Raw genomic sequence first — 23,990 nt, forward strand, 5'->3', positions numbered from 1 at the left:
CTCGCGTTAAGCGTCGAGTACGGTTATCAGCGCATGCATTCTCGCTCTTACCGTGTTGGTTGTAACCGGCCTCCCTGCTCCCCTCTCAGTCCGGCTTGGTATTCGTTCACCGCGCAATTCGTCTGTTATGCGGCTAGTGTTGATTCTGCCGCTTTTAGCCTTTGTTTGCGCGGGAAAGCGTTAATTAGTTGGCGCGGGAATATGTCGTGTTCCCTACGTCATCTCTCTCAGCGCCAGTCTATGCTGTATTGAACTACAAATGTAAACTTTAAGAAGGTCCAGCATAAAGGCCCAAGGACAGTAATATCAACATAAAGATTATGCTGTTCCTCTAGAGTGAGAGGCAGAACACACCGAATTAAGAACCCACCTGACCTGACAAGGTCAAAGTTGGGAATCCATTATATTGGATTGTAATGCCCTCACACACCCTGTTGGGTGTCATGCTTCATCATCGGGCTGCTCCTCGTGGGGTCGGCGGTGCGATACACGACGGGCTCCCTATAGTAGGGGCACTTTAATGGAGATCTTTTATCCAACGGCCGTCAGGTGAAGTGCGGGTGGGGGGCCTCGTATGTGTAGATGTGTGTGAATGATAGGAGTGAATATAAAATAGGGCTGGGAGTACCTACGAAAACAATTTTAATCAAGGGGTCTCCTACTCTAAATAAAAACTATATGGCGCAAAAGCTGGAGTAATGTCTCAGGTTTGTGGCACTCTTATTGGTAGTGGGTCAATATGTTTCTCGCCAATAATACATTCTACAGGCGATTCGTCAGGACCAAAAAGGATAACTATCATGAAATCTATCGTGACCTGACTACTTTTGTTAAAGAGGCAATTAGCACTTTGGGTAAGAGATTGGATTCAATAGAGGGAAGTCTGGCCGAGCAATTGAAAGCAACCAATAAGCAGATCCTTGAACCATGTAGGGATAGGGGAACTATTATTGATCACTACTGTACTACTGTACTCCATCTGACCGCCCTTTTACCCGCGCTAAGGAAATAATTCAAGCAGAAAGAGTCAGCAGGCAAGGGGGACCAAAACTACGGGAAACTAGGGAGGATATAGTGAGAGCGAGTAAAAATGATCAAACTTGTATACATAGTAACAAGTCATCTTTTACAGAAAGTCGTTCGACATTAGCTACTAGTATGCCAGATATTCCAGATCGAAGCAATAATGTTGATAGACTGGATCTTCCACCAGCAGCAGCCCCGTACACCCTGATTCTGGCTAATGTACCCTCATCAAATGAAGGGGATAGGGAAAATTGGGCTACACTGAGAAATAAATCGCTTCACTAACTAGGCCTAACGACTGGCCTAACACAAGCTATGTTCAATGCTTTTAAAATGGTAAGGCGTGTAAGCTGGGTTTGACATAGCAAAAAGATTTTTGACGGGGATTGTATTGTTTTATCATTAGGCTCACCGGCATTAGTACAAGAAATATTGATCCGGGGAGGCTCTAGTACACTCGCAACAGAAGGGATAAAAGTTCTACCCCTGGGTTTCTTCTATCAGCCAAAATTACCTGCTAATCATAACGTAGTCCCGATGGGTAGTCACCATAACTATCATAATAACGATATTAGGTCCAATTCACATGTCTCAAACCGGTTTGGTCCATTGTATTCACTGGAGGAAGTTGATTGACAAATACCGAACATTCCTGCATGAACATATGTGAATTGTGAAGGTCCTCCATTTCCATATGGAGATGGTGAAGGAGTATCGGCAAGAGACATAATTAATAAAAATGAAAGTATAAGAACATCTAACACGGGAGACCCTTTCACATCAGGCCCAGTTGTAGTTGGATATAATGCCCCAGTAAGTCAGAAAGTTGGATTTGACCTGGTTGAATCAGGTGGCAAGGATAGAGAAATAAGCGCCAGTATTGAATATACGAAGGGTAAAAACGGGGAAGGGAGGGGGGCGTGGCTAGCAGCCGGAGGGCATGGCCGCTTGTTAACGCGACTCCCGGCCCTCGCCCGTATATCCGTGGAAAAAGATCCACTTTTTAAGCTGGGGGCTCCCTTGTCACAGGGAGGCCCCTGATCCTTGACCTCCGTAGCACAACTGGCCGTGGTGCAGGACCGATTGGGGGAGCTGTGCCGGAGACGGAGCTGCCGTTGTGAGGGTCCCCCCAGAGCTCGCAAAATGGCGCCTATGATCAAGCCCTGAGCCGAGCGCTTCATCGGCTGCTGAGGGGAGGACTGACCCCGCCGGCAGCCCTATCAACCGTGCCGCATAACATCGGGCCTTGGTCGCTGGCCTCTGGGGGTCCCGGATCTTCCCCTGGACTCCTGAGGGGCCTGTGGGTGCCTTGCGGATTGCCTGGAGACATATCGCCGACCTGCTGGGACGCCAACTACGCGACGCCCCGCCGTTAAGGCCTACCATCGCTGGGGCTCTGGCAGGGAGCTGGCCGTTTGCCCGCGGATCGCGGCGGATTGGCCGCCTGCTGCCCGTGAGGGGCTGCCGCCCTGGGGACTGAAGACTGCGTCCTTGCCGAACTGCGACGCAAGCCAACCCCCCGAAGCTCGCAAGATGGCGTCGGTGCCCGAGCTCTGACTGATAGGCCCTATCAGTTGCCGAGGAGAGGAGGTAACCTTCGGGAGTCCTGATACTCCCGCCGCTCGCTATTGCATTTGTGTCCTCGGCGACGGCCGGAGCCTCCCCTTGCCTGTTGCGTAGCTTGAGGGTACCGGCTGATAGACGGGGATCGCCTAGTCGACCTGCTGGGGAGCCGGCCACGCGATGCCCCTGCTTCAGGGCCTGCTACTACCAGCGCTCCGGTGGAGGACTGTTTGGGGACCCGTGGCTTGCGGCGGACCTGTCGCCCGGGGCCCGTGTGACGCTGGGGCCCTAGACGCCTACATTCGGCCGCATTACCGGGCTGCACTGCGTATCATTGGTCTGAACCTCTTCAGGGCATGTAGCGCCTTGCTGGCTTACGCTGGGCCTACCTTGGGATCATTTGTGTTTACCGGGCTCCCTCCTCCCCTGTTATATTGGAGCTTGCTAGTGACTCACGGGCCGATTGTGGAGACATCGCTGACCGGCCGAGGGCTAGCTTCTGTGCAGCCCTGGCCTTGAAGACTGCTGAGGCTCCTGAAGAGGGGGTCCCTGGCCTGCGGGAAATTGGGACCTTTCCACGTGCGACCCCTGCAAGACTGGACATTCGGGGGCTGACACCTGCCTATTTGTTTATCTGCGCACAGGGCACCGGACTTCCCAGCACCGACCTGACTGCTCGCTGTTAAGGTCGTGGCGTGGACCCGACGAGGACCCAAGGGTGACTCCTTTGCCTGCAGCGGCGCAGGGCCTATGGGGGCAGCGGTGAGTGACGTACAGTGAAAAACCCTATCTCTGAAGTGTGCCCCACTCAATGCCCTCCACCCTGTAACATTCCGAACTGGACTACACGTGGGTTCCCCGGAGAGGTGGGGACTGACTGGGCCCTGTCTTACTTATCTCTCTGGTTGGGCCTGGACGATCTAGTGACCCACTCGACGGGCAGCGATGTCGTCTAACAAGGGCAGAGGCAGTTAAATCAAAATTCTTGGGGCTCCAGAGCAGAGACTAAAGACGCTGCCCCCCCTCTGATTCGAAAACTGCGTCCCCGTCACAAGGAGCAAAGTCGCTCACACTGGAGGACGTCATGGAAGCGATCGCTGGAGTCCGCTCCTCCCTGGAAACCCGAATTGACATTGTTAACATTGAGGTGACCCTCTAGCGAGCTGACCTGCGCAAGATGGACACTAAGGTCAAAAACGTGGAGGTCAAAACGGCGGCCCTCATTGACGACACCTCAACGCTCCAACAGCAAGTTGCCCAACTCCAGAAACAACAGAAACAAATGTCTGACTTGCTGTATAACTACGAAGGGAGGGCGCGACGGAACAATGTCCGAATCCTGGGAGTTCCGGAGAGAATGGAGGAGCCATCAGCGGACCTGTTCGTCGAGGAACTGGTCACGAAACATCTCCGACCCAAACAACTCTCGGGCTACTTCTCCATCGAACGGGCGCACAGAGTTCCGGGGGGTAAACCAAAGCCGGGGGCCCCACCACGCCCCATCATAGCTAGGGTTTTTAACTTTAGAGATCGCGACACTATCCTCCAGACTGCCCGATCTGGACCCCCTCTGCTCCTTGACAACGCCCGCATCTCGATCTTCCCGGATTTCACCATGAAGGTGCAGGCGAGGAGGCGCAGCTTTCTTGAGGTCAAGAAGGCTCTCTGAACTCAGGGAATCAAATACTCCATGTTTTTTCCTGCTAAACTCCGCCTAGAGATGGATGGCAAAGCCTGGTTCTTCCTATCGCCGGAGGAAGTGTGGGACTGGCTGGAGGGTTGGCGCCAAGCGAGAAGGTCTCCGCGAAACGCCGATGGTCTGGAGGACCCTCCGAGAGAGGACCATATGCCGGAGAGCCAAGACCTATTTACTGGAAACACCGAAGATGGACAGGGGTGACTCCCGGACCCGTGGGGGACAATTGGACAGCTGCTAAATGGTTTCCTGCCACCTCCCTTTTGTTTATTATGACTGCCGGGGGCGGATGCACTCGATATTCCATTGGACACCTGCTCTTGACCATTGCCCTATTTGGCCCCGATCGGGCTGCACCGGCTGACTAACAAGTAACCTTTCTAATTTGTGAATGTTATACGAGGTCTATTTGTATTCCTACACATGTATAATACTTATTTCGCTTTAAGTATCGGGCGAGTGCCGCTACCGGCCAACCAAGTACCCCGATTCTAATGGGGAGGGCGACAGGCACTCTGCCTAGTTGGGGTGTGGATAGTTCTAAGTCCGCGGGCAGGGAAGCGGGGAGGGGGGTAGAGGGAAGAGGTGAAGGGATGTGGGGTTGTTTTGTTGTCGTTTTGTTTCTTCTTTTTGTTAGTCTTCTTTGTTCGTGATTCCCTGCTCACACATGGTTCCTTCCTGACAGTTGGGCCACCTCGGTTGGCTTCCGACCCCCCTTGGGGCCAGGGATCCTCCCTGTCCCGTGATCCGATGAGCCCCGGGGTTCCGTCGCGACGGACGACTCCCCCCCGGCCCTCGCTCCTATCAGCTCCATTACTTCTGGTGTTATGGCACAGACACTAACTAAGACCCTTCATGTCCTTTCCTGGAATGTCAATGGGCTGGGTCATAAAATAAAAAGGAGTGTAGTCCTCCAATTTCTTCGGCGCCATTCCCCTGACATTGTCTTACTCCAGGAAACCCACTTAGTAGGTAACACCTGTCAGGCGCTCCAGCGAGGGGGGTACAAACTACTGGTCCACGCGGGGTTCTCCTCGGGATCCCGTGGCACTGGGATTCTGGTCCGTAAAACTCTCGCTCTTACCCACACTCGAACCTGGGTGCACTTGCTGGGCCGTTTTGCGCTCGCCGAGGCCGCTTGGGAAGGACGCCCCCTAAATATTATCTCAGCATATCTCCCACCGACACTAATCCGAGACTCTCTTAAGGAACTAGGCGCCCAATTACTGGGCCTCTCCCCAGGTACTCTCCTGATCGGGGGTGATTTTAATATGACGATGTGTGACGACGTTGATCGTAAACCCAAACGAAGTTCCCATCACCATACCACAGACTTGGCGGACTTCGCGCATGCTATGGGACTGACGGACATTTGGCGCCTCCACCACCCAGACACGCCTTACTTCACTCACTACTCCAACGCTCATAACAGTATGTCTAGGATCGATTATCTGTTTTGCCCCACTGCGGACGTCGGTTGCTTTGTCTGCGCAAGAGGCCTCCCTCGCGGCATCTCCGACCACTCGCCGCTTAGTGTAGACCTCACTTATAATCGCCAAATTACGCGAGGCCCCATTGTCATTAACCCTTGGCTAATGCAAATCCCCGATGTTCGGGAGGCACTGCAGAAACGCACCGAACTCTACTTCGCGGAAAACACTGGGTCTGTGGACTCGACGGTCATACTCTGGGAGGCATATTTAGCGGTGATAAAGGGAGAGGCGCTAGCCTTAAAGGCAGGTTACCTGCGGAAGCATAATGACCTGATCTTTCGGGCTGAATCGGAGCTCATCGACCTTGAGAAGTCCCACAATGACGCACCATCAGAGGCTACTGCAGCCAGACTCCACACCCAACAACTGGCCTATAGGGCCTTGTCCCAGGAGAGGGCGCAGGCTAGGCTGCTCCACACGCGCCACCGGGTCTACGAGTTTGGAGACAGCGCGGGTAAGATGCTTGCTTGGCTGGAGCGTCGGGATCAGGGGTCCAGATGGGTGTCGTCCATTGTTAGGCCAGATGGTTCCACAGTGACGGACCCTCAGGACATCGCGGAGGCCTTTGCTGATCACTTAGAGAAGGTCTATACAGCGGGCGAGGGATACACGTCTGAAGAGTCCAGGCAGCTCCTGGACGAGATGCGTCTCCCAACTGTGTTGGATGAAGACATAGTGGCCCTGGACGCTGACATCACAGCTGAGGAAGTGACGGCGGCGCTGTTTGCCGTTAACTCCGGCAAGGCCATGGGCCCGGACGGGGTCCTGATCGAATTCCTGAAGGGCATGGTCCCGGACGCAATCCCTCATCTTTGGAATATGTTCATAAAAAGTCGAGAGATCGGGGTCCTTCCGCTCGCCCAACGGCTGGCCTCTATAACAGTCATTCTCAAACCCACTAAACCGCCCACGGACTGCGGATCCTTCCGGCCTATCTCCTTGATCAGTGCGGAGGCAAAGGTCTTGGCTAAGCTTTTGGCGACTCGCCTTCTCCTAGTGCTTCCCTCCTTGATTCATGACGACCAATCTGGATTTCTTCCGGGCCGTAATACGGCCTTAAACCTTCGCAGAGTGTTCAATGTCATCAGTCGTTGACCCATTTTGCAACAAGATGCGGCCATTTTATCTCTCGATGCCACGATGGCATTCGACTCTTTCGAATGGCCATACTTGTTTGAGGTCCTCCGCCGCTTTGGCTTAGGACCCCACTTCATTGGCTGGGTACGACTTCTTTATACGGACCTCTGGGGTCAAGTCCGAGTAAATACACACACATCCAGGAAATTTCCGCTTCACCGAGGGACCAGGCAGGGCTGCCCCCTGTCCCCACTATTGTTTGCCCTTACCCTGGAGCCCCTGGCTCACTGGATCCGCACAGACGCCTCTATCAGAGGCCTACAATGGACTGAGGAGGTCACGGATAAAATCTCCCTATATGCTGACGACATATTAATATATGTGTCGTCCCCTCAGTCCTCTATCAACAGCCTGTATCATGTACTTACCAATTTTGGGAAGTATTCGGGATATTCTATAAACTGGACTAAATCTGTGCTATACATGTTACATGGCCCCCTGCCTGGACTGCCCAGGGGATTCGCTATCACGGAGGCCACAGCGGGCTTCATGTATCTTGGCATCTTTGTTACGCCAGACCCCAAGGTGTTTTATGATCGCAATTTGTTGCCCCCCCTGAGCAGACTTCGCAGTGACGTCATCCACTGGCGCTCCCTCCCACTGTCGCTCCCGGGTAGAGCGGCGCTATTCAAGATGCTAGCGTTCCCACGCTTCCTATACGTTCTGCAGAATTGCCCTTTCTTGGTTCCAGATTCCTATTTTCGCACAGTTGAGAGCGAACTTCGTCTCTTGCTATGGGATGGAGGAGCCGCTAGGATCGCCCTCTGTAAACTTTTTCAGGGGTGGTATGATGGAGGCATCGCCCTCCCTAACCTCCGTCTCTATTATTGGGCCTCGCAACTAGTGGCTGTGCACCAATGGGTGCACGGCTCGCCCCTTAACCCGGCCTTCCTTCTAGACAGATGTCAGACCGGTCGTGAGGGATACCTGGGGGCTCTCTATGGTAAGCCTTCCAGAGCTAGATATGTCGGTCCGATGGCACACAGAGTGGCTATATGGCATAAGGCTACTAAGTGTCTAGGATGGGCAAACAGATTTACTAAAGCAACTCCTTTGTGGTCTGCGCAGAGCCTGGGCTCCCTTTGCTTCTGTCAAGGCTACGACAAGTGGGACATACTGGGGATTTCGGAGTTGGGAGACCTTGTTCATAAGGGTAAATTGTTGACCTTCACCGACCTACAGTCCAAATACGCCCTTGCGCCCACCGAATTCTTCCGCTATCTGCAAATTCAACATGCTATCCTGACTGCTGTCCCGGATCTGGCCAACCTTCCTGTGTCTTCTCCCCTAGAGGACAGGCTGCTATCGGAACCCCTTCCTGAGAAGGCCATCTCCCTCACCTACCGTAAACTATGCAATAATCTCCCTGACCACTTTCAATCCTTGCGTTCTAAATGGGAGGCTGACTTGGGCTCCCTAGCCGACGAAGACTGGCGTTCGGCGCTAATGTCCCCGAGGGAATCGGCTATTTGCCTCAGATTTAGACTGATCCAATTAAAAGTGTTGCACAGAGCGTATATGTCTGCCCTTGCCCTGGCCAGAATTGGGCGACGCCCTGATGCCCTGTGTCTGCGGGGCTGTGGCCTCCCTGGTACTTGCTACCACGTTTTGTGGGACTGCCCGGTGCTGCAACAGTTCTGGACTGGGGCAATCCGAAAAATGAGTAGTTCCCTGGGTAAACCGCTCTTGCCATCACCCAAGGAGTGTGTCCTTAATATCTGGGGGGCCAATGACCTAACTGATCCTGAGCTGCATTGGGCGGCATTAGGCTTCCTACTGATTAAGCGTTCCATAGCAATGAAGTGGGGTTCGCCGGACAGACTGTTGGTGGTGAGCTGGGTGGCTGAAATGGATCGCTGCATGATTGCTGAAAAGACAGTGTACAAGATTTGAGGATGCCCCAAACTGTGGGACAAGAAATGGGGACACTGGAATGCTTATCGGGGGGAGCTATGTGACTCTCCTACGGCGGAATTAGCCGTGTCCCGGGATGGCCCTGTGGGTGGACCTTTACTGTAATAATGTGACATTGATAGCCTTAACTGATATTTAACTCTGCTTTCCCTGTTTTCATAAAAAAAAAAACTAAAAAACAGGTCGTTAGTACATCCTTTTTGTGCCTGATGGTTCTGTATGCACTCTACTTTATTACGCCGCCGGGCCCCAGGGTTGTCGGCTGGAGGGCTGTTTCATCGATGCAATTCTGATTATGTCTGCCGGCCCCTGTGTTGTAGGCTTGACACTATGTTTTACAGAGCTGAACAATAAAGGTTTTTTCCCCCCCAAAAAAAAAAATACTGCTACAAGACTTGTGACAAAAAAAACAAAAAACGGGGAAGGGAGTGTAAGGGCCATAGGGCCTCATCATAAGCGAACCGGTGGAAGGTTAAAAATAGCTTTTTGGAACATTTACGGGCTACAATCCAAGTTCGACAACCCTGTCTGGACTGATTTTTCTAGGGAGTTTGATATTCTATGTCTACAGGAGACCTGGTTGCTGGATGAAATACATCTTGATGGTTTTAAGACCTACCACATCCCGGCAAGCCGTTCCACCCATGGGAGACATAAAGGGGAGATTTGTATGTATATCTCTAATACGTTCAGGGTGCTGCGGATAAAAATGTTAAAATCAACCTGTTATTATCAAATTGTTGTTGTAGACATTTCACCCTTGGTGGAGTTGGTAGTTATTAATTTTTATAATAACACGGAGAGGTGTAGTGCATGTGATGTTTTATCCAGACTTAACGAGGATATAAAGAAACTGTGTGTTCAACCAGGGAAGGATTCGATCCTAATTTGGGGCGGGGATTTAAACATTAATGTATGTACTAAACCCTTGTGCGGCAATGGGGACCTGTATGAAGAGGTCATTGGCTAAATGCCACATTTTGCACATTCAATTGTGGGTGAAAGTCTCAATGAAGTTATGGGAACACATGACCTTGGATTTGCAAATGTATTATGCGACCCGCCTATTGATTTTAGTCCCACCTTCGTAGGTCATGGCCACAGCACACTGATTGACTATATCATTTTTCCCAATCGATATGCAACCTGGCTGGAGGAGTTCATTACCCAACCTATAGGGATTAGTGATCACTTGCCCCAAAGTGTTAATATTGTACTGCCTGATAAAGGCATTGGAACAGTTGCTCAGAGCTTAGCTGGGACCCAGGGCTGTGTGTTGGCCCGGCAGAATGGTTACTCAATATGTTGGGCCAAGAGCGACCCTGAGATCTTTAGCACTAGGATATTGAATCAAGCAAAAATCCCAATAATTAAGTGTCTACAGGAGGATATTTCCTCCTGTGAGCTATTGAGTGCCTTTTCCGAAATAACCAGGATAATTACCCTAAAACGTCCATTGAGGAACCAAAAGCCTTTAAATAAAGGGTGGTTTGATTCGCATTGCACTAAAGCCTATTCATTATTAAAAGCTGCCCTACACAAACCAGTAAAAGATTATGAAGAAATTAGGGGGCTTAGGAAGGCCTATAGCTCAGTAGGAAACAAGCGTAAGAAAGATATTAAGGAGCAGGCCTGGACAAATTTATATGAGGCTTCCCTACGGAAGGATTGTTCCTTGTTCTGGGAGGCAGTGAAGGCCCCTTTTTTCTCAACTGGGGGGGAGCTGGGATCGAGATTGCAATAAGTGAGGACACCCGGGTTAATTTTTTCTCCTCTGTATATGGCTCTGGGGACGCAGACATTGTGGAAGTAAATGAGCAAACAGTTCAAAATGACCAGGCTGACTTTGTCCCTATTGACATCCATTTTACACATGAGGAAGTCCAAATGGCCATAGGAGAGAGTAAAGGAGGTAAGGCCCCAGGGCCAGACAGGACTCCGATTGATCTGTATAAGTTCAAGAATGAGCTATGGTCCCCATTATTGAATCGTGTTTTAAATGCTAGCTGCGAGAGGGGTTTTATTGAATCTTAGTCAGAGTCTATCATAATTCCAATTTTCAAAAAGGGTGATAGGGAAAACCCGGAATGCCTCAGACACATCTCCCTGCTTGACTCCCTTATGAAAGTAGCAGGTAGGGTCATATTGAACAGGTTACAATCTATGGGCTGAAGAACATAAGATCCTAAGCCCGGTTCAATATAGATTTAGGGAAGGAAGGGGCACTGTAGAACATGTCCTTAACTTTAACATACTACATGGAAAATATACCCAGGCCAAGCAAGGGAATTTATTCGCGGTATTCGTTGACCTCACTGCGGCGTTTGATTGTGTGGATCACAACAGACTTTGGCAGACCCTAGTAGGATTAAATGTAGAACCATTACTCATATCATTCTTGAAACAACTATATGCGGGGGCTTCTGCAAAGGTGAGGTTTGGACTAAAAGGAGAATGTACTAAGCCATTCCATGTAAAAAAAAAGGCGTTAGATAAGGCTGCGTACTAGCCCCGTTCCTCTTCAGTCTATACACTAATGAACTGGAGGAGTCACTGGTGGCCAGCGTGAAAGACTCTCCGATAATTAATCACAGCAAGATCGTTTCAATTTTATATGCAGACGATGCAGCCTTAATGTCTAGAACCCAGCTTGGCCTACAAAATGCCCTTAACACCTATATTGATTTTATGGAGGATAGGGGCCTGAGACTTAACGTTAAAAAGACATAAGTTAGGTCTTGTGGTAATGGGAAACTAGGGCGTGCTATCTAGTAGCTGGAAAAGACTAAATTGAATCAACAAAAACATTCTCCTATTTGGGGATCTTAATAGAGGAAACAGGATCTTGGGGACCCGCAATTAAGAATAGGGCATTATTATTTAAGAGGTCGATGGCGGCATTGATGATGTTTGCTAATAAGATGGGAAAGAGGCCACCGGAAATTTTATTGAAAATGTATTACGCAAAATGCATTAGTGTGGCTACATATAGAGCATGGGTATGGGGGTCACAGGGATGTTCTATCAATTCAATTAATTGAGAATGCTTTTTTAAGATTTATTTTAGTAGTTCCCCAAAGTGCATCTCTTTTTAATTGTCATAGCGAACTGGGGGTTCGCTACATTACGGATGTCATAAAAACACAACCGATGCTATTATGACATAAAGTCTGGACGTCACCTGATCTAGGTCTGAACCTGAACATAATTAAAGATCCGATGGGTTTGGACCAGGCGAGTAAAATCTTATGGTAAAAGTACATCTGTGATCTTTCCAATGATCTGGGTAGACCAGAATTTTGTAGTAACCCAGATTCCTTCATTAACATCTCGAGAAAAGATCTCAAGGCATTGTGTTTGAATCATTTTGACCTATTACGATTTGGGCTAGAGACAAGTAAAAACTCAGTGACGAAGCACCAACTTATTTTGACCTCAGTCACAATTCAGCCCTATCTTGCTCTGTGTTTGAGGGGTACGACAGGTATATTCTGACTAGGTTAAGATTTAATTCTTTTTTCCGCCTGGTTACATTCTCAAACACCAACGATTGGTCTAGAATGCTTACTAAATGTCCCTGCGATAATTTATCAGATTAATCACTATTGCACGTGATCTTTTTTTGTAAATTTTATTCAACTGAACGGGTCAGATGGATTAAACCTTTTCTGAGGCAGGGCTCATGGCGGCAATGCCGCCCGGCCCTTTTATTTTTACAGTCACTGAAAGATGAGTATTGTGTTGGAATCATGTTGAGGAAAAGAAAATGTATTAGCTGTTTTTAATCTGAATATGTTTGTATATTTCTGAATGAATTGTTGCTTTTATGGTTTTATAAAATTGAAATCGAATAAAGCATTTTCTATCTATCTATCTACAGTAAAAACTAAATAGGTGTTGTGGCTACACACTCACAATAACCAACAAACTCAATAGTCGAATACCTGATGGAACAGTAACCACCCAGAACAATTGACTAATCAGGCATCACAGTACCCGGTAGGTTGTCCACAGGAGGGGTTCCTCATGTAACGTGTGCTAAGGGGTTCCTCATGTAACGTGTGCTAATCGCACGATGGCTGGAGACCTACCCACTCCTACCGGGTCCGGGTAGCGCCACAAACCTGAGACATTACTCCAGCTCAGTTAAAGTGTCCCTACTATAGAGAGCCCATCGGGTATTGCACTGCCAACCCGACGAGGAGCAGCCCAATGATGAAGCATGACACCCGACAGGGTGTGTGAGGGCATTACAATCCAATATAATGGATTCCCAATTTTGACCTTGTCAGGTCAGGTTGGTTCTTAATTCTCTGTGTTCTGCCTCTCACTCTAGAGGAACAGCATAATCTTTTTATTGATAATGGTGCATCCAACACAAGGTACATTTAACGGCAGAGCATGTCCCGGGGATGCTGAACATCAGGGCGGACACCTTAAGCAGACTGAAATCTGCTTGCCATGAGTGTGAATTAGGCCAAAGCACACTGGATTACATCTTTTTTTCAGTGGGAAGTACCAAAGCTGGATCTCTTTGCGTCCCCCTATATGTCAACTGCCAGTTCTTCCAAGTTGAAAGCACCTGCTGGGGATGTGGGGGACTGCCTTTTCGATTGTATAATACGGCATATTTGCCTACGCTTTTCCACCGATTCCCCTCCTCCCGAAGGTTCTCAGAAAGGTGAGGGCCAAGCACTGTCAGATAATATCTGATAGCTCCTGCGTGGCCACGCCAGTACTGGTAAACGGAACTACTTCTAATCGTAATGCGACCTCCCATTCGGCTCAAACCAATTCCTTTGCTTCTAACAATGAACCAGGGTCAAGTTCTCCATTCAGATCCCAGGTCGCTCAAATTGACAGCTTGGCTCCTGAGTTCCGAGAGTTTGGCCATCTGAATATTCCTGAAGATTGCAGAAGAATACTTGCTAGAGGAAGGGCAGACAGTACAAATAAAACCTATTTCTTAAAATAGGAAAGAATCGGTGTTTGGTGTCGAACTGCTGGCATTCACCCCCCTCTCATCTTCTCCAGAACAAATCTTATTATATCATTTGCACCTCACACAATCGGGCCTAGCTCAAGCCTCTATCAACCCCTTCGCTGCGGGGGTAATTCCCCTGCTGTGCTGGGGGGGAGGGGGCGTGCACAGCACCCCCGTGCTCATGATGAGCTCAGCTCGTCATGAGCCACGGCGCTCCTGTGCTCATGACGAGCTGAGCTCGTCACAGGTGCACCGGCTCCCGTGGGACGCTCAGCACAGCAGGGGAATTCTCCAGGCACCTGAGCGTTTCACGGGGCATGACGAGCTGAGCTCGTCCTGAGCACCGGAGCGCCGTGGCTCATGACGAGCTCAGCTCGTCATGTGCATGGGAGGGGCTAAGGTGATCTCGCTGCCATCTCTCGTTTCTGAAGATCTCTGTGGTTCGAGAGGCTAGTTAAACATCTCCTTAAAGGATTGTTCACAGAATTTTCTCCATGCAGTCCACCACCTCCAGAGTGGCATCCTAATGCAGTGTTGGGTTCAATCAATGAAGTCTCCTTTCTAACCAATACATAAAGCAAGACATTAAATACCTCTCCAGCCCTCAATCCAACCATCACCTCTGCATGTTGAGTAAGTGAAATTCAAGCTTCTACCACCCTAGAGCCATTTCTTCAGTTCAGAGAAGATAAGGTTATCCATCGTACTAACCCACAATTTATACCTAAGGTCCACTCTGGTTTTCACCTTAATGAGCTGGTAGTACTCAAATATTTTTTTCCAAATCCCCTTACAACGCCTAGGCGAGCACTTCATTCACTAGACATCAAACGATGTTTGAAATTCTATTTTAACAGAGCCAAATACTTCCGGAAAACAAACCAGCTATTTGTCTCCTTCAGCACACCAAGGAAGGGTCTACCGCTTACCAAACAGAGCATATCCAGATACATATCAAATCCTATTATTTTCAGTCATCAAAAGGCAGGATGACCTTTGAACTCTAGAGTACTGGCTCTTTCCACAAGAGCAATTTACACATCCGTGGCATTGTTTGCAGAGGTTTAGTTGCCAGATATCTACAGAGTAGCGACATGGAAATCTGCACACATCTTCGCTCAGCATTACTGTTTGGATTCGGATGTCCTCCGAGATGCAGCAGTGGAAAAAACGGTTCTACGACATCTGTTTCAATAAAGGTGAACTATCTTACCTTCCCACAGCCACTTTTCAACCTGTTACACACATTTTTCGTTACTGTAAAATGTTGGCTTATTTATGTTAGGATTTCACCACCTAACTGTGTATGTTGATGTCATGATAATGGTGTTAAGTATATTGATATATGTATACATTTATGAATATCTATGGAAGATTTATTTTCAAAATGTGCTAGTTACTTTTTGCTATTCTGATTCAAGCATGTGAATCTAGAAAAGATCCAATACTGGAGTAAGAAAATAAGTTACTTCCCTGTAACTGTAGTTCTTCAATATTGGAATCGTTCATAGATTTACATGCGACCTACCCTCCTCCCCAGAGAAGCTCGACTTTATTTCTCTCAGTGTTGTACATTTGTATGCACTGGTGCTAATAAAAATCTGAGGCACTGCAACTTCTCTCAGGAAGATTCCAGAGGGTGTTGTCATTTGATTGGTTTATTTTTTAGTTTGGTCCTTTTTTTGTTAAGGACACTGATATGTTGCTAAACAAAAAGAGCCATATGCCTCTAGGATATGTCTATTGTGACATTGCTTTTATACAGTATCGGGGACTCCCATCTCTGGAAAGATCTGGAAATATTCCAATACTGGAGAACTACAGTTTCAGTTAAGTAGCTTATTTTATTATGTTCTACAACTACTGTAGTCCCCTTAGTGATTAAGGTTTACTTTTTATCTTTGGTTTTTATTTGGCTGATTGTTTCTGTTTTTCCTGAAAGGTACTGTCCCAATGGAGAGAAGTGGTTGCAATGCGAGTGTATAACAGACATCAAGAGGACGAAATTGTGAGGGATGCAAAGCAGCAGCTAGACCGATGTGGGTATACAGAAACAGTAGGCTCTTTGTCTCGTATCATATGGGTAAAATCCAATTGCAATAGATAGACTGATTTAACTGTTGCTGTTGGTCACTGTGAAGATGCAGCTTTGGGGTGAAATCAAAGGTTCATCAATCTTTACTTAGGCCTGCTTGTCGTGGTAAAATGTCTCTGGCCTTGTGTTTTTGTACTGTGCAGTGTGCTTAAGGTCTAGCTTCCTCCACTGGAGAGAGTTCACTCAACGGACCAAGATTGAGCGGGAAAAGATGGAGTATGCTGTAGTGCATCATAGGAAGATTCTTCTCCAGCAGTACCTGCTAAAATGGAAGCAGTACCGTCTCAAGCAACTAAGGAAAATGGTGAGCCAAACCAGTGCTGGTATATTTTTTACTTTGTCCGCAGATGTATTTTTGTGGCTGCTGTAAGCCGGTAAGAAGCCTTCTGGATTAAACTGGCAGGCTTTTCCACAAATGTTTCTTTAGTTTTGCCATATGCATATAATTTCATAAGGAGTAATTTATTGGTGTTTCTATCAATCATGTTGAAATTGGCATCGAAGTTGAGACCTCTTATGAAGTCTTGCCTGATGTGGACAAGGATGTTTTATGAATGTTTCATTTATGTTTTGTTAAAATTTTTTCCTTGTTTCATATTTTCTTCAAAAGTAGCATGCATGATATTTGATGAAGGCGTTCCAAATACCATGTTGTGCCACAGAATGCACGTAAATTGCTGAAAGTCGATATGGCACTTTACAGATCTCTTTAAGAAATGTTGGCAGTAGTGGTGACTGAGTGTTTACTTTAAGTCTGTCACCAGCTAGATAGTGATTCCGAGCATTCGTTTCGAAATGATTAACAGATCCTTTGCCTTATTTCTTTTAATGAAGTAACTAATTTGAGTGCAGGCCAATTGCAGTGGTTGAACCAAACAAGACCCCACGCTCTAGTAGACATTCCCAGAAGTAAGATAAGCCCACCCTTAATGTTTGTGGGAGTTCATGACCCACAAAAGGTACAAGGTTTTGTGTGGAGGTGTCATGATATGAGTTAACAGCTCCCTTGCAGTTGCTTGCCTTCAGGGTGCAATACTCCAAATTATGCATGTTATGTTTATTCTGCAAAAGGAAGGGTTGCAAAGCTCTCGGAACACTGCCATCACTCGGCAAATGGCTTTTCGTTTCTGGAGGCTGCAATACGCACACGTGCCTGGATTCAGAATCAGAAGCTACATTTTCCATGAGGTCACAGAATTCTCAGTGTTTTGGAAATTTCAATGACCATCGTGAAGATATCATGTATAAGTTCTATGTGGCCCAGAGCATCTTTGCTCGGCAGACAGGATATATTGTTGCTGCAGGTAGGAACTTGCTACCATACATTTGTTGAAATCCTTCGAAGTTGAAACTGGATACAGGGTAGTAGTTCAAGAACTTAATTCTGAAATGAACTTAATTCGATTAAATTACTGTTGCAGAGAATGAATAGATAGCGAATACACTCTATGCTTCTGTTGCTCATTTGCATTCTAAAGCTACTTAAGAAATGGAAAGAATCGTCAACTTATTTAAAGACTGGTGATGCTTCATGATGGTTAACATTTCTATCTAAGGTAAGTGTTATATGATTAGAAGAGTGAATTATTAGTGTGAACACAGACCATACAATCCTGACAAATGTATGCATTACAGTTTGGGAAACAACCCAAATGTACAGAAGAACCACAAACCATGTAATCAAGAACCTATCATAGATATATTTAACCAGAGAAGAGAGAGTTGCCCCAGTATTGGAACTTTCATAGATTCCCATGCTTTTGTATCATTCCCCGTCGTCGGAATGGGAGTCTCGGTAATAAAAAATACCATAGTAGTAGGTACAAAAGAGAAAGGAAAGGCCTAGGCCTCATTCCCTTTTGTAACATATCAGCCTCTTTTTGTAAAAGAGACCAAATCTTAGGCATCAGCCAATCAGAAGAGCCTCACTCCTGGAACCTTCCTGAAGGAACCTCAGAGCCTCAGATTTTCTACCGCACGTTGTGCTAGGGAGTCTCCATTGAGCTCTGCTCTATTTCAACTCTCAAGTAGATTTCTACAGTTTTTTCTTCAGGATTTCTTCAGTTTTACTTCCAAAATCTCTCCTTTTCTTCAGGATGTCTGAAGTTGAGAAAAAGAAAGCCCTTTTCAAGCCCTGTTCCACCTGTGGAAAGAAAAGGCTGTGGAGGACAAACACAAAGATTGCATTTACTGCCTTTATCCGGATCACAAGGCGGAGGACTGCAAAATTTGTCGCACTCTCTCCACCAAGACCTTGAGAGATCGTGCTGGAAGACTGCTTACATGGCTACAGAGGCAGAAGGAGAGGAAACATGGAGTTTCCAGTGATGAGGAGGAATCTTCTTCATTTGCTTCCTCAAAAAGGTCAGTGAAAAGGGGTAGAGGTTCCCCATCTTCCTCTGTTGGGCGCCCCTCAAAGGCTTAAAAAAAGACCACCAGAGAGTCTGATAGCCGGGGTTCAGAAAGTTCCCCCCACCGCAGTGGGAAGGATAAGGCAGAACTGGTTTCGCCTCCTAAGGGTGAGAAGACAGACCCAGCCTTCAAAAAACCCTCCTCACATTCTTCAGAGAGGACTTCGAAGTCCTGTACGACGAAGACATCGTCGACGGTGGGTCCGTCGACGAAGAAAATGAAGCCCAAAATCCAATTGGTCCCGTCGACGGGCTTGTCGGCGGGAGAATCGTCGACGAAGACTTCGTCGTCGTCGTCGAAGAAGGTATCGTCGACGGCAGTGTCGACGGGAGATGTGCCGACGACATCGTCGACGAAGACGTCGTCGACGGTTGCATTAACATCGTCGACGAGGAAACCATCATCGTCGACGGCAGTGACGACGACGGCGTCGACGACGGTATCGACGACGGTGGTGTCGTCGAGGAGTGCATCGACGACGACAACAATATCTACAACGTCGGCGGGCTCGTCGACGGCGGTGTCGACGACGACATCGGTAATTCCAATATCGTCGGCGAGGATATCTCCGGCGTCGACGGAACCATCGACGATACTGGCTACGGAGAGACGAGTGACGGTTTCTTTAACGAGAATCGCTCCTGAGATGACATCCCCGAGAAGGGTGGCCCTTTTACCACCAACTTTGTTGTTGGACCAGGGAGAATCTGAGGAAGACGGACAGGATGCTTATGACTATGCCAATAGCCCATCTCAGCTACTGATCAAGAGTCAAGAGACAGATTCAGAAGGGGCATATGACCAAGGGGATGGAAAATATCATCACATGGCCCACTCTAAGGGCTATGTGCCACAAGACATGACTTCGGTTCCCACAACATTCCTGCATGACCTCCACAAGATGTTGCAGGACTATAAATCAAGAGCAGAAAGACCAACACCACGTAGGTCTGCTCCTTCGACACCAGTGAGGAACCCCTCATCTGTAGTCTCTCCGGTACTTCCGATACAGACGCCACCTCAACCTCATCGGCCGGTGCCTCAGGCTCCGTCAGAGCCAGCCGATGACCCGGATGGGGATGTTATGTTATGTTATGTTATGTTATGTTATGTACCTACTCTTTTATAGCGCACGGCTACCCAAACGGGTGTCCCGGCGCTTTAGCAAAGAGATCAGAGACCAGTCAATCCAAACCGCAGCTCAGAAAGTCGTGGCGATCACGCAGAAAAGAGCCACGTCTTTAGTTCTTTTCTAAACGTCAGGAGACTATTGGCTTTCCGTAAAGAGATCGGAAGCCCATTCCAATGGAGGGCCGCTAGATAGCGGAAGGACCGACCACCCATCCGAGCGCGTTTAATAGAAGGGACCACAATCGTGGCAGATGAAGCTGATCGCAACACCCTCTTTGGAACATAAAAGGCCAGTCTCTTCTTGATGTACAAAGGGCCTACAGAATGCAGGGCTTTAAAAGCCAGAGTCAAAGTTTTAAAAATAACTCTTTTAGAAATCGGTAGCCAATGTAATGGTATGGTGATGATGATCAATCAGCCAATGATAACCAAGAGTCGGATCATGATGGGGATGAATATGATGACTACGTCATCCCAGACCAAGCTTCGCCTCATCAAGACTTGGTGGACTCACCTCCTGCTGACATCGGCAGTTTTCACCAGCTGATGGAACGTGCAGCCGGGAGATTTAAGCTGGTAATGCCCGCTCAAACCACGGACTGTTTCTTGTATGATTTCAAGGAAACACACCGCAAGACGGCAAGGTCGATTCCAATTGTGGATCATTTGTGGGAGGAAGGTTTGAAAGCTATGAAAAACCCAGCGACGGTGGTCCCTGTGCTACCGCGTCTAGATAAGAAGTATAAAGCACCAGATGATGGACCTGCAGCGCTGACGGGCCATCCAAAACCGGACTCTGTCATCTCACAGGCAGCACAGAGGAAGTCGCGGAACCACTCTGCTCCTTTAATGGCCCCTCCTGACAAGGATGGACGACGACTGGATAACACGGGCAAGCGGTTTTCATCGATGGCTAGCCTGCTAATACGTGCCGCCAGTGCTTTGGCGATATTAGGACGATATGATCGCCAATTATGGTGTGATGTAGCTCCATATCTGGAACAGCTTCCACCTGAGTCAGTGGCGGAAGCAAAGAAGACTTTACAAGAGGGCGAGGCGGTCTCTATGGAAATTATAGACTGTGCCATGGACATTGCCACGACATCCTTTTGGGCGTTGGCAGGAGCGGCAGTGTTAAGACGCCAAGGGTGGCTGAAGGCGACTTGGTTTAGACCGGAAATTCAGAACAAGGTCCTTGATCTGCCCTTCGATGGCGAAGCCCTATTCGGGAAATTGATAGATGATACTCTTCAAGAGATCAAAAAAGACACAGAAACAGCCAGGTCTCTAGGTACCCTCCAGTATCGCAAATCTCCCTTCAGAGGTTCGAGAGGCAGAGGAGGTGGTTATAGAGGTTCATACCAACAACAGCAACAACGCTATTCTTCGAACAGCTCAGGATACCAGCAAAATCGCCAGTCATACCAGCAAAGGCAAGGCCAATCTTCGGGTTATTCGAGGCCTTACAATAAGGGCAAGCAGGCTGCCCGTGGACGGGACACGTCCAAGCGCCAATAGCGGCCTCCTGGCTCTGCCTACTGTTCCCTCCTCCAAGAAATCACCAGTTGGAGGCAGGGTGTCAAAATTCCTTCAAAATTGGTCCAAAATAACATCGGACCGTTGGGTGATCAACATCATAAGGCGAGGACATACTTTGGAATTTATGGAAGTCCCTCCACCAAGGCCCCCGGCAGCCGTTCCATCAAAACATCTGCGTCTCCTAAGGCTCGAAGTACAACACATGCTCCGCAAAGGGGCGATAGAGCCGGTCCCCTCCAAACAACAGGGCCAAGGTTTCTATTCCAGGTTCTTCCTGGTGAGAAAGACGCTGGAGAAATGGCGCCCCATCTTAGACCTCAGGGAGCTAAATACCTATCTCGTCTCCCTGTCCTTCCGGATGGTATCCCTACAGGATATATTGAAGATGATCAGCCCGGGGGATTTCATGGCCACGCTCGATCTGTAGGACGCGTACTTCCATGTCCCGATTCACCCAGCACACAGAAGGTTCCTGCGCTTCACAGTAGCCAAGAGCCATTTTCAGTTCAGGGTTCTGCCGTTCGGACTTCGCTCTGCCCCAAGGATTTTCACGAAGGTGCTGGCACCGGTGGCAGCATTTCTGTGAAAGAACCACTTCCAGGTCTTCCCTTATCTGGACGATTGGTTACTGAAGGCCCCATCCAGAAGGTTAGCGCAGGACGCTGTGCAGGCTTGCACCAATCTGTTCCAGAATCTGGGGCTCACTTTGAACAGAGAAAAATCCACGCTGATGCCCCCAAGAAGAGCACGGTTCCTAGGAGCAGTGTTAGATTCAAAGCTCTCGAGGGCGTTTCCTACTCAAGAGAGGATAGAGAAACTGAAACGTTTGGCACGAAACCTTCGGGTAAAAAGGTGTCTTTCTGTACGCAGTTACAAGTCGCTGCTAGGGGTGATGTCATCATGTATTTCCTTAATTCCGCACTGCAGACTGCGGATGCGTCCCCTGCAGGAACAACTGGACCTCCAATGGAAACAAGTGCACGGATCGTTCGAGGACAAGGTGGTTGTCACTCGGGAGATGAAGGAGGCAGTGATTTGGTGGTCACATCAAGACAATTTGTGCCAAGGTCTATCCCTCGCAAGCGTACCATCGCCTCAAATACTAACGACGGATGCGTCATTGGAGGGATGGGGAGCAGTGATGCAGGATCTGCAGGTCAGCAGCCATTGGTCTCCTCGCGAGCAAAAACTGCATATCAATTTGTTGGAGCTCAGAGCGATCAGGCTAGCTCTTCAAGCTTTTCTTCCGCGACTCCAGGGTTCACAAGTGCTCATCAGGACGGACAACACCACAGCTATGCATTATGTGAACAAAGAAGGAGGAACGAGATCACTCCTCTTGTCGAGAGAAGCTCAACAGATATGGGATTGGTCAATTCTTCAGAGAATTTCACTAAAGGCGGAGCACTTACCAGGAGTGCTGAACGAAGGCGCCGACAGACTGAGCAGGTTATCCTCAGTCAGTCACGAGTGGAAACTAAAACAGCAGGTTCTGGATCTACTATTTCAAACATAGGGCACACCGGAGGTGGACCTATTTGCAACTCCAACCAGCAAGAAATGCCGGTTATACGCCAGCAGGTTCCACCATCAAGGCTCATTGGGCAATGCCCTGTCGATAGCCTGGACGGGGAGGTTTCTTTATGCGTTTCCACCAATTCCCCTGATTCCACGCCTCATCAGGAAGATGAAGACGGAACCATGCAAAATACTCCTAATAGCCCCAGCATGGCTGAGACAATTTTGGTTCACAGAACTACATCTGCTGTCGCTAGTTCCTCCATTCCTGCTGGAGGAGGTTCCGGATCTTCTGACAATGTCCGGAGGACAGGTTTGGCATCCAGACCCAAAATCATTACGCCTGACTGCATGGCTCCTGACCGCATGGCTCCTGACCAGCAAGAATTCATGAATGTCCCTCTTTCCAAGGAGATCAAGGACATCCTTTCCCAGGCAAGAGCACATTCAACAAACAAGACATACAGATTAAAATGGAAAAGGTTTTGTATTTGGTGTAAAAAGGAAAAGGTTGATCCTTTTACTTCAAAACCTCACAACTCCTGCCTTATCTACTCTCGCTAGCAAAGTCTAATCTGACCCATTCTACGATCAAGGTCCATTTGGCGGCAATTTCAAGATTCAGGAGATCTGACTCTGGTCCTTCATTATGGTCTTCAAGAATCGTCAAGCAATTCCTCAAAGGCCTGTTCAGGGTCTATCCACCAGTGAGACCTCCTCCTCCAACTTGGCATTTAAACTTGGTCCTGGCTCAACTGATGAAGGAACTATTTGAGCCGATTCACCGCTCAGACTTGAAATACTTGTCATGGAAATTGGCTCTACTCTTAGCCCTGACATCGGCTAGGCGAGTGGGGGAGTTGCAGGCTCTTACTATCCAAGAGCCGTTTTTACAGTTCAAACGGAACACGGTCATCTTGCGGACGAACCCAAGATTCATTCCTAAAGTTCCTACAGACTTTCACTTAAATGAACCAGTAATTCTAAAGACATTTTTTCCAAACCCAGTCACTCCAGCGGAGAAGACATTGCACACTCTGGATTTACAACGATGTCTAAAATTTTACTTAGACCGTACCAAGGAATTTAGAAAGAGTTCGCAATTGTTCATTGCCTTTGGTGGTCCAAGCAAAGGTCTCCCTCTGTCCAAACAGGGGATCTCAAGATGGATTTCGAGTGCTATTCTACATTGCCACAACATAGCAGGAAAACCTCTGGTGGGCAGGATCCGTGCTCACTCAATGAGATCAGTGGCATCCTCAACAGCCCTCTTTGCGGGGGTACATATAAAGGACATTTGCAGGGCTGCTACCTGGAGCAGCGTGCACACTTTCACTAAGCATTACTGCTTAGAGTCATCGCAGCAGGAGGATGCGGCGGTGGGCCAGGCTGTCCTGAGGAACCTCTTCAAGTGATTGATGAGCTTTCCTTTCTATCCCACCTTCCTTTGGTAACACATTTTGTGATTTCATTTCTAATGTT

General features: G+C 48.2%; 1 protein-coding gene across 1 annotated transcript in view; it reads left to right on the forward strand.

The window, feature by feature from the left end:
* SFI1 (SFI1 centrin binding protein) overlaps window positions 1-23,990 on the forward strand; it is a 553,452-nt gene that overhangs the window by 297,022 nt on the left and 232,440 nt on the right. The window contains exons 21-22 of the mRNA XM_078667725.1: window positions 15,756-15,852; window positions 16,052-16,212. Of these exons, the coding sequence (XP_078523851.1) occupies window positions 15,756-15,852; window positions 16,052-16,212 (258 nt within the window). The remainder of the gene's footprint in view (window positions 1-15,755; window positions 15,853-16,051; window positions 16,213-23,990) is intronic.

This window comes from Lissotriton helveticus, chromosome 11 (genome assembly GCF_964261635.1).
Source record: "Lissotriton helveticus chromosome 11, aLisHel1.1, whole genome shotgun sequence".
In the NCBI taxonomy this organism is placed as follows: Eukaryota; Metazoa; Chordata; class Amphibia; order Caudata; family Salamandridae; genus Lissotriton; species Lissotriton helveticus.